Here is an 11,371-nt window from a genome sequence, read left to right as displayed (position 1 = left end):
CGCGCAGCCTGCCAGGAAGGCCAGTGCCCGCGCGGGGAAGCGACGCCCTCGCCCCCGGGAGCACGCGCCTGCGCGCCCCGCCGGCAGCTGGCACCAGCGGCCCCCGCACCTGTCCGCCATCGCGGCTCGCAGACCGGGCACCGCGTCCCCGACCGTGCCCAGGACGGCGCGCAGCGGGACCCCTCGTCCCCACGGCACGGCCGCGTGAAGCCGGAGGCGGCGCCTGCTGCAGGGCGGCAGCAGCCTGGCTGCAACCCCCCCAGCACAAACCCTCTCGGCAGCTCCCAGCTCATCTGSGCTCCAGGCACGCACTGAGTCACAGGCAGCGAAGGCTGCGAAGTGCCCGGCGGGGCGTCAGCGACGGACTCGGCCGCTGCCCCCAGCCCCAGGTGGGCAGGGGGCCCGTGGGCTGCCACGCGGGGCCATGCTGTTCTGGGAGCCCCACGGAGCCGGTCCCAGAGGGGTGCCAGGGAGGAAGCACCCAGGCCCTTCACTGCGGGGTCTGGGGTGCAGGTGGAGCGAGCGCGGTGCCTGCACGCCGCGCTGAGCCCCCCCTCCAGCGTGCACCAGCACGTTACACCCGGGTGCCCGCGCGAGCCACGCTCGGCCACAGCAGGCTCCGCGGGGGAAGAGGGACGCAAGCAAGGCAGAAAACCAAGWGGGTCCCGGTGCTCTCGGTACCTCGAGGCTTTCCAGGAGGGCAGGCAGGACGGTGCCGGGGAGCTGGGGCTGGCACAGCGCCCACTGCAGGGCTGTGCGCCCGCTCCCAGGTGTGCTGCCCCGCAGCGCAGGCACGCGGATGTGTTCCCGCAGGGATACGCTCGCCGGCGCACACACGCCCCTACGTGCGCCCCGGCACAAACACCAGTCCGCTCTGCTCCGCTCCTCCCGCTACCTGGAATTAGCGCTGAAGTAACTTGGCAGCGGGCAGCAACGCGTTGCTCTAGCCCAAGAYGTGAGGCAAAGGTGTTGGTGTGCAAACGGACCCAAACAGCCAAGGCAAACGCCACCCCCCCCCGCCAGGGTGCCAGCGGGGGCTGCCATCGCCTCCCCACTCCGCGGCGCGGCCCCTCGTTTCTGCCCTGCCGGCCTCGAGCYGCACGCATCCCCTCCGCAGGGGTCYGTGCTGCRCGCCGGCAGCTGCCCGCGCGCGCTGCCTGCCCCACRCCAGCGAGGGGGAGCAGGGACACCCCGCGTCCACAGCGGCTKCTCCCGGGCGCCGCYGAGCCCGCRAGCGCGGGGAGGCAGCGCYGCAGACCACCCACCCGCAGGGGGACTCCGCGGCTCCTCGCCTCCTCGCTGGCTGGGATCCCGGCCCCGCTCCCGCGGGACCCCCTGCTGCCAGCCAGTCTCGGCCACACGCAGCCCAACTTGCCCGTGGCGAGCTGCCAGGCCGCGACAGCCCCAGGACCCCCCGTGCGGGGCAGTCTGGGCAAGGAAGCAGGATCAGCGCCCACACAGCTCYGGGCACCAAGCCCAGGCCCCTGCCCACCCCAGTGACGAGCCCCGGGGGGTTGTGCCCGGCCAGCAGCACCCCAGCACCAGCAGGGCTGTGGCCGACCTGCCGGCAGCGGTGCTGGGCCGGTCGCCCAGGTCCCCTCTTGCAGGGAGCTCAGCTGGCAGCGCAGAGGTGCCACTGCGTGGTTTCCAGCCCCGCRAGGCAGCCTGTGCCACGTGTGCGCGTTGCCTGACGGGAGCCTTGGCACCCCAGGGACTCGGCCACTTCTCCAGTGCCCCATTCCCAGCCCTATGCAGGAAAAACCTCCCCCTCGGTGGTAACGAGCGGCTCCCCCTCACGGCAGGGACTGTGGCAGGACTTGGGACCAGCCAACACGTGCTGCTGCCAGATGCCACAGTGCCTGGCTGCTTTTGCTCCCAGGTCTCCGATCGAGCTGGACACCCGCATTTTCCTACCTGTTCAAGGCTTGCTGCCATTTGCAGAACTTCAAAAAGAAAGCATAACCCTCGGTTTCCTCAAGAAACATTTTAAAAGAGCACTTGGTGCTGAAAGACCTGCTTGGGACTGCTTCCAGGAGACACGCTCTGCACAGCAGCCTCTGCTGTGCYGGGAAAAGCTGTGCACTCGGTGTACGGCAGTTGGAGCAGAACAGAGCAGACCTCCGAGAAGCGTCACCTTCACTAACCACCACCAGACAGGAGGGACTCAGAGGTTTAATTGGATTCTTCCTAGTTGTGCAAGGTACAAAGGATGACCAAAAGGGAGGACATGGGCAATGACAAGAACCCTATTAAAAAAAATAGTCATGTGTATTTGAGAAAAATAAAAATTCAAGATTAACCCCAGCCCAGTACCATAAAAATYTTCTGCATGTACAATGACTATTACTATATACACATTTAAAAATAAAAGCCCAGAGGCTGAAGTGCGATTAGCAGCACCACAGCTGTGCTTTGTGGTAGGGGAATCCATAAAGTGTTTGTTTTTTAAATTAAAATATAAATAGAAGCACTTGACATGCCAAGAACGAAGTGGGTTACATCCTCCTCTGCACACCAAGTCAGAGTGAGCAAGGCCACCCCCTACCAGTAACAGCTATAAACCTTCATGTGTCCGAATTCACAGTGCGTCAGCCAAGGGACAGCCAGGGTTTGGCACCTCGCTGCCACAGCTGCTACATCCCGTTCTTCACCAGCTCGTGGATCCCATTCTCGTCGATAATTAAAGGTGCACGAAACTCTCGGTCTTTCACGTACTTTTCCAGGCCCTAACAGAGCAAGAAGCGGCTCGTTAGGAACCTGAACGCTGCTCATCCGTGATCAGCGGCCAGTGGCTGGGCAAACACCAGGGAGCTAGGGCACAGCCCGGGCTGCCGAACGGCCCCGCTCTCGGGGCCCCCTCTCCTGCAGGGGTGGCACCTGCAATGGGCAGCTCACAGCGACGCTGCCCTGCAGCTGCTACTCCTCCTGCCTACTAAGTCGGCTCTTCCAAGCTGGAACGAGAGCCCGGCTACGTGCAGGGCTCTACGCTGCAGTGAAGTCTAGCAACAGCATCGCCCAGGGCCAGTATGCCCCAGGCTCCCAGTCCAGCCTTTCTAAGGCCCCAAAGCAGCAGCTGACGGGCCGGCGTTTCTCGGAGAGCAAACCAGCAGCCCGTATCACCTGCTCTGYGGATCTGCTGAACCAGTCACAGACAGGCTCCGATCTTGAGGACAAGAAACCACTCCTGTGTTGGAGGCTTGGGGGATACTAGCCCAGCTCTGGTACTGGAAACTTCACAGTGAATTTGAGTTACACTTTTGCCGCTAACCCTCCTCCCTACCCAGGAGTCACAGGGTGTTCAAACAGGCCACTGCTGCACACGTGCCCTGTGAGCCTCCCCACGAGGCTGGCTAATCTGCAAATGCACTTGGAGAGTGAATACTTACTTCTCCTCCATAGGAGATAAGGGGAGAAATTTCACACTGGATTGGCAAGTCACTTGCATCCTTCAAACTGCAAAGGAGAAGTCATAAGCATTAGTCATTTCATGCCAGGGAAAATGGACCAGAGCCCAAAGATCTCGCAGATGCCAGCACACACTGGGTCAGCAGCTGGCTGCCGTGTGCTGCGCACAGGCAGCTGCCAGCCCCCCACACCCCGCCAAGGCAGAGCTCCCCCAGGTTAGTCAAGCCTCGCACGCTCTCCACTTAGGTGCTAGCTGAAGTTTAGATAATGGCAGCAGCTGAGAGGGTGAGAGAGTTTTAGATGGAGCTTTACCACGGATCAGTGTTCCCTTCCACCTGTGAAWCTAGAGCAGTACGTAAGGCCTCTGGTCCACACCACAGCCCCGCTGTATTTGAGGATGCTTATAAACTAATCATCCCTTCCTCATCCAGCATCCCCAGGACACGAGGGGTGCACTCAGTGGGCCCCAGAGCACCCTCCTGCTTCATCGGTCACAAAAGACTGTTTTCATAAGCTGGTGATAAAAACTGTGGACCCACGCCAGGGCTGCCTGTCACTGCTGGACCCCGAGCCTGGCCGGCGAGCAGCTAGCGCAGCACTGCTGGGAAGGGTCCGCATGGGGCCCCCAAACCTGCCATGCTGCTATCGAGCCTTTGGAAGGCCCCCCGGCACRCTCCCCTCATCCAGCTGACTCGCAAGACTCGTCCAACTAAGCCCTCCCAGTTCCAAGCACAGCGGAATCAGTACCAGTATCAGGTACCAGTGCGGTACCCCAGGGATCCCCTTGACATCTGCCTGGCGTCGCAGGACGTTGCCTGCGACAACGCTCAGTCCCCTCAGGTCTAAGCTTGTCCCTGCTGCCATGCATTAGGCCAGCTCTCTGCTAAGCTGTGAGTAAATACAACAACTTAATTCACCTACTCTAATCTAGTTCTTGCACTTACATTTTCCTTAACCTGACTCACTTTAAGATAATCATAAGAAAAGCTGCCATTAGCTGCAACCTTTATCCTATATAAAAACTAGGGTGACAGCCTATTTATATATGTGAAAGCACTTTAAGTCTTAATTAAAAGATTGAAGTGCATGYGTCAAAAAGTAGAAGACTTCTCTTCAAAGTGGCATCCAGAGGGTGGAAGATAACAAGGTTTCTTATTCCCCAACTCACTGACACTTCTCAGCTTTAATTCCTAGAAATCTAGCCGATGTTCCCTGTGTCTACAGGAGAACGCACTGTTACTACAGAAGTTGCTTSAACACTTCTGTAAACTTTGGTTTGAAGCACCTAGCAAGGGGCYTTCACTGGTTTTGTGGCCTGGATCTTCAAAACTCAATACCTGAAGTCACATAAAAAATAGCTGGTGGCCTACAGGAAGGGTTACATGTGCTATGTCAAAGCCTGCTTGACATTTACATAACATTTTATCCAGTTTCAGGATAAAATTCAGTTTCCTGGATGGCTGGAACAGCTAAGGCACTGGGTAGGATTAGTCCAGGCAGTGTTACTCTGGTGGTAGCATGATGAACACARGACTGTGATGACTACTGAATCCGGGAAGAAGGGAAACTCCAGTGTATTTCACAACAGTATGCTGTCTTCAAGGTGACTTTTGGGAGCTGTTTCCAATAAGCAACAGGCTCTCTGCYATCCTGCATGTTCTGGGTGGAAGGAGACGTCACTGCATCTCGACTCCCCGGGGGTTTGCCAAGGCCAGCAGAGCACACCCCACACCCACAGCCCAGCGTGCTCAGCCATGGGAGGTCAGGGAAGAGGTGGCCAACCCATGCGCCGCTGAATAACCCAGCTGAGTCAAGCCCTAGCCAGGCTACATTACACACAGATCAAACAGTTGAATGAGCTGCAAATCCCTGACCAGATCCTTGCAGGCACTACTGAGCCCTGAAGAGCAGAAACATCACCTTCGACTCCAAGCCTCACAAGCTCAAAGGTCCTGGCTCCTACTGACCTTACAGGAGGCTGTACCTAAGGCATATGTGCTACACAGCAGATCTTTACTGCGCCCAGTCACTTGGAAACACTCTGCCCAMGACAGAGTGTCCATGTGGGACAGCCCTGACTCTAGAGACAGAAGCAATAATCCCAGTAGGGTCAACGCTGGGCCTSTGGTGGGTGAGGAGCTGTGGCAGGACATCCTGCAGGAGGAGCCATAACCATGACCCTGTGTGCTCAACATGGACATGACACCTCCCTGCTCTGGTGGTCCTGATGTCCCCTTCAGGCTCTGAGCTCCCCCATGTCACTACCTGATACAAGCAGAGGGAGTGCAGCTAGAGTCCGGCTGGCTAAAACCTCTCCCACCCCGACGTATCAGCACAAAACCCTTGAAGTTATTACCGTATGGTTCCACCACGCCTCTGCAGAAAGGAGTGCAGGGAATTAGCAGATGCTACATACCACCCATTACCACGAGAAGCAACATCTACAGGATCCTTTAGTAGGACATGCCCCACTCCCAGCATGCACCCTGGAGCCCGTCCATCCAGTTAGTGACTACTAGAGCCCAGTCACCAGCACGCTTCCACCACAGCCTGTGCAGCAACTGCAGTCTGGTGCAGCAGTTCGCCTAGCCCATTAGTACCTAAGCACAGCCCCRCCACCATGCACTGCAGCCCAGCTACACTGTATAATTACTTGTCATTGACATCAGCTGGGATGGCATCTGACCTTCCGTTTGTGACACTACGTGGGAACAAACGAGCGTTAACAAGGACGGGAAAAAACAGAGCAGAAGAACWAGTGTGAGGTATGCTATTCTCCAGGCCTTCCCTCATGGCTTTAGAGGCAGCAGAAAGCCTCTCAGCTGAGGGATGCCACAACCCCAGCCTGGCTGCTGCACAAGTCTGGTAGCACATGTGGGTTGTAGGAAGCCGTGTCCTCCAAGCTTGGCTGTGCAATGGAGTCCTTCACAGGGGTTGAAACAAGAAGGAAAGCTTCTGCTGACTCAGAGAGAGCACACTCTTCCAGCCGCAGCACAGGCTGCCACAAGAAGGGCCCCCAACTAGTGGCTTTAGGCAATACTGGAACATTGTTTTAGGAGTGTGAAAACAGGGGAGGGCTGGGAATTGACGTTTTATACCATGCCCAAACACAATACACAAGGTTCTCCAGCTTGAAGGAGAGCTCCTCACCTCGCTTACCCTGACCAGGAGGGCAGGATCTAAGCCAGCAACCATAACTTGCAGGAAGGCAAATGGCTGCATGGGTAGTAACAGGACCAGTTGCTTACCGGGGAATGGCGGGGATGCGTGTACCGTTTTCATCCACAAAATGGCCCCCTGCATTGAGAACCCAGCGATGATGCAGAGACATCAAGGCATGTCGGGCCGTGGTGGGATTGTCCTTCCCGTTCTGGCTGTCCGCGTTCTTCAGAGGAGAGAATTCGTCCTCACGCAGGACTTCATACACCACAAATTTCCTGGGAGGGAGGGAAGAAGGCATGGGAAGTTCAGGTTCAGAGAACACGTCTGCTCCCTTTTGCTTTGGCTTCTCTGCTCCTAGGCTGGTGGAGCCAGGGCCACGGGCATCCTGTAACCTGTACCCACCAGTAGTCCTCACAACCACAAAGATGCTAAGAGGACCCAGATGTCCACAGAGGAGGCTGGCACGTGTGCTGACTGAACAGGATACCGAGATCACAACATGCAAACACAGCATGTGCTGGCTGTGCTCTCGGAGAACAGTTCAAAGAGTCCCATCACTCAACTTCCCCAGCTTCCAAGAGAGACCATCATAAATGCAGAGGGGCTGTAGGGTTAGGAGATACCAGGCTACTGCCCCTCAGGCCCAGGAGCTGTGGCCAAAAAGCAGGAAGTGATTGAAGCTTAACTAAGCAAAAGGCACACAGCTACTGTCTCTCCTACTGCTGCTATCCGCAGTCACATTAGGACATGTTACCTGCTGCTGCTGAACAGCATTCCACCCCATCCTGACCCCAGGGTGTCACCTGTGGACACAGCCCCCCTCACCCCTGGAAGTCTCAGAGCTTTCAAGGGAGAGCAAGTAGCCTGCTCGCTGCAGAGAGTAAACAGCGACGTACTTGGAAAACTGGAAGATGTCAAAAACAAACTTTTCCATCTTGATCCCATTAGGCTTTTCAGGTTGGATCAACTGCCCAGTAGTGATGTCCACATGTGTGATCTTCTTCTCAGCTACGTGGTGCTGCAGCTGCGGCTCATAAGTGCTGCGAGGCCAAGAAAGAGCTGTCACTCACACAGCCAAGGCGGCGCTTCTCCAGCTTGGAAACAACTGCTGCATTAGAAAGGCAGCTCTGCCCCTCACACCCAGGCGTCCCAAAGACACGGGTTTCTCGTCCCTGCAGCAGCCAGACTAGAGATGACCCTGCATAGCTCAGTTCTGGCACGGAGGGAAATCTTGAGTAAGGGATCGTGCACAGAGACAGGGGTCAGGTCACGGGTGCAGCTGCAAGGGCAGGGGACAGACATTAGACACAGAACAGAGCACGTGGRCTTCGTCCCAGCATGCGCATCCTACAAACAGCTGGAGCATAAGCAACAGACAGCAAGGCACAGGCGGCCAGAGAGCGAGCTCTGCTTCAGCGTCAGCGCTCCTCCTCAAGCATGCAAGCAGACGAATGCTCCCCGGCAGGCCCATACTTGACTACGTCTTTCAGGAAGGACGTGGTGAAGTAGTGATTGGCAATGTTGCCTGCGTTGAAGAGCAGTCGTCCATCCGGGCCTCGTTTCTGTGCCGTGGCCAGGGAGATCTCGCTGTACTCCACCACCTGGTACACACCGTCCACTCTGCACACCACGCCAACCGGCTCCGTGGGGTTGGTCTTCTCTACCACCTGCCCAAGGGAAGTGCAATCAGTAAAAGGCCTGTATTTGGCTGTCCCCAAAGCACCATGCTTCAAACGCATCCTTTTTTATCTAGCAGCTCCAGGCATTTTCCTATGTGAGGAAGCAGGGCGAGAGGAGGGATACAGATGCTGGAGCCCTCCCCTCCCTTGTAATTCCAGCAACGGTCACCAACGGTGGCCAGACACCAGGACTGGGGGACAGGCACCAGGCACATCCAGAAGGCATAGGCCTGGCCTAGCACCAAGCCCTCACGTGGCTGATGGGGGCATGGATATTTTTAGCATTCAGCGCACGCGTGAACAGCCAGCTTGCTGCACATCATTAGCAGGTGGCTGCTGTCTCAGCAGAGCTGTCACCCACAGGGCTCCTTTCGGTCGTCACCTGATCATATCCTAGCACCCGATCACATCCTAGCACCTGCAAGTAGTCTGTGGAGATCTTCCATCCTCCTCTTCCTCATACCTGACAGACCTCCCAGTTGGCAGGGTCCCCTTCCACAGCCAATTCCTACCAGTCCAGTAAGAATCACTCTGCCATTGTGGGGCAGTGCTCAGGGAGGMTGGGCTTTCTCCCTTCTTAATTTAACATTTTATTTTCTCCTYCTTCTACTTGCGCCAAAAGGAGGAACTACTTTCCCTTTCCCCGGCTYGCATAGGGAGAGCTTCAAGGCCAGTGAGCCCTATCATCTGTTTGCAAAGCTCGTCCCCAGGCCAGGCTCTAAGCCAAGCCCAGCCCAGTGCAAACATAAGCGCACAGCCCCTTTCACTGTTTATCTAAACCTGAAGAAAAGCTTCAGGTGTACAAGGTACACACAAAACTAAGGGCTTGGTGMAGTGTCAGAAGTCAGCTGCACCCACTGTAGCTTGGTCAGATATCCAGGACGTCACAGCTGGGGACACCTAGCAGCCTGCAGAAGAGTYCCTGGGTACTAAGATTTCCCAGAGCTTCCTGGACAACAGCTACCCAGTGTTCCTCAAGTTCAGGTGGGAAATAGGCAGGCCAAGGCTCCCCAGCAGCTCTTGGCCCTGGGGACTAGACAAGCTGTGAGCCGTGAGGCTGTGCTAGCAGAACATGTCTCTTGAAGGTACAGAAAGGAACAGCACACAGCATCTCCAGGGCTCCGACCRGCCCAGTGCCTGCAGGCACAAGAGCTGGGTCTTGCCAACAGCAYCTCTGACGGCCAGGTGCAGGCAGGTGGTGTGTGGACCAAAGTCAGAACCAGATCTGAGGGGCTTCTGGGACTCCAGAAGCACTTGCTATTAAAGGAGGGAGCACCCAGTGCTCACCACTTCCTTTTGACTGTAGCAGATTGGCAAAGGAAGGGACAGGGAAGCTGGGCCAAGTATCAGGACAGATCCCCGTGGAACAAACAGGCCACATAACAGCTCAGGATGGAACCACTCCCAAAGGAACGTACCCACCTGCCTCAACAAACAATACCTTGGCACCGCAGTCCGCTTCCTTCTCCAAGCAGAACCCGATGAATGTGGGGTCAGCCACCTTCACCAGGATGTTGTCCACGCAGTACACATGGACACTCTGCACGCCCCTCCGCTCCATGTCGTCCATGATGCCATGCACACCCAGGGCCCGGTAAAGGCCCCCGTTCCCATCTGAATGGGGGAGAGAGCATCAGGGCCACAGCAATACCTAGCTGTCCTGCTCAGTCACCCACATCCACATTCGTCGTCTGCAGACGTGGGACACCAGAAAGCAGTTGTACCCYGCTCCTCCCTGCTGTGCAAGACACCTCACAGCCTGTACCAGCCAAGAGCCAACTTACACTGTAAACAACTGCCCTGAAGCAACCTCAAGCACCCCAATAGCTTTGGAGGGGATTGAGCTTGCTGACATAGGAGAACACTAAGCTAGTGAAAAAAAAWAACTGTTTGCTGAGCTGGGGGATAAAGCAGCACCTGTGAGCTGAGAGATCAGCTCTGCTGCCTCACATATGTTTGCCCTCAGCACTGCACCTAAAGGCATCTCACTGCCACGCCTCTCCAGTTCTTGGTCACAAACCTGGTGCCATGGAAATCTTGCCCTTCTCTTCTAGAAGAATYTTCCCATCAAATCCCATAGCTGGTAACATCCCCTGCTGGAAGAAGATCACGTTTTCTTTCTTTAAGCCAAAATACTGGTGCTTCAGGAAGAATTCCTTGGTGGACTCCATAGTCCGGCCGCTTGTCATGATGTACCTGCCGCAGCACAGAAAAGCCCTAATCAGCAGGAAGGCCAGGGCAGGGCCTGACACCCTCCACCCCAAGCACGCCAACCTGCTTCAGCCCACCCCACACAGGGCACGCCCTTCTCCCCCAAACCTTCCAAAGGAAGGTGACCCTCAGCAGATCCTCCTCTTTGGCAGCCAAAAGAAGGGTCCCACCTCTGCCCACAACTCCCATCTCCAGCCTACCCACCCTCATGCTGCTGATGGGACACCCAGCTGCAGCAGGCAACTCCCTCTCTGACGCAGACTGCCCAAATTCCCGCTGGCGCCTACAGTAGTGCCTTTGAGCCAGCGTCCCCCCTCGCCTCCCAGCTCCCCGCCCTTTTCTGCCAACCTCTCCAACTAACCGGCCACAGGCAACCTGAGAGGCGCTTCTGAGGGCTGCTGAGACCAGACCCACCAACTTTGAGGGGCTCTGCTAAGGTTGGACCCACCAGCATCACCAAGGCTTATGCCAAGGAGGCCTCCACCAACCCCACGGGACCCCGACCCACCAATACCAACCCACACAGCCTCGACCTGACAGCGTCAACGGGGTCCACGTCGACAGRCACCCACCAATGCAACCCGTGCCAGCCCGCGAGGTCTTGGCCCACCGAGACCAACGGGCCCGAGCCAGCACCGCCCGCGGGGCCCGCGCCAGCCCCTTACCAGGGGATRTGGCAGGCGCTGCCGTGCTGCTCCTCGGCCAGCTGCTGCAGCCGCCGCAGCCGCTGGGCCTGCAGCTGGAAGAGGGTCTTGCGGGAGAGCAGCCCCACGTCGCACATGCCCTTGGGGTAGGGGACGCCGAGGCGGGTGCCCTGCCCGCCGGCCAGCAGCAGCACGGCCACGCGGCTCCCCGCGATCTCCGCCAGCCCTGCGCGCGGGGGAAAGCACACGCGTGGGGCCCGCCGCGCCGGC

General features: G+C 57.4%; 1 protein-coding gene across 1 annotated transcript in view; it reads right to left on the bottom strand.

Moving 5' to 3' along the window:
* Positions 1-2,156: 2,156 nt before the first annotated feature.
* The window catches only part of UAP1 (UDP-N-acetylglucosamine pyrophosphorylase 1), a 28,216-nt gene continuing 19,001 nt past the window's right edge, over positions 2,157-11,371 (bottom strand). Inside the window, exons 5-13 of the mRNA XM_085303184.1 lie at positions 11,123-11,327; positions 10,267-10,442; positions 9,688-9,860; positions 8,041-8,234; positions 7,464-7,607; positions 6,654-6,842; positions 6,059-6,106; positions 3,387-3,453; positions 2,157-2,726 (exon numbers count right to left, since the gene is read on the bottom strand). Coding sequence (XP_085159310.1) covers positions 2,634-2,726; positions 3,387-3,453; positions 6,059-6,106; positions 6,654-6,842; positions 7,464-7,607; positions 8,041-8,234; positions 9,688-9,860; positions 10,267-10,442; positions 11,123-11,327 — 1,289 coding nt within the window. The 3' untranslated portion in view covers positions 2,157-2,633. The remainder of the gene's footprint in view (positions 2,727-3,386; positions 3,454-6,058; positions 6,107-6,653; positions 6,843-7,463; positions 7,608-8,040; positions 8,235-9,687; positions 9,861-10,266; positions 10,443-11,122; positions 11,328-11,371) is intronic.

Source organism: Rhea americana, unplaced genomic scaffold (assembly GCF_003343005.1).
Source record: "Rhea americana isolate MKP2758 unplaced genomic scaffold, rheAme1 scaffold_198, whole genome shotgun sequence".
Lineage (NCBI taxonomy): Eukaryota > Metazoa > Chordata > Aves > Rheiformes > Rheidae > Rhea > Rhea americana.
This window is presented reverse-complemented; position numbering and strand designations above follow the sequence as displayed.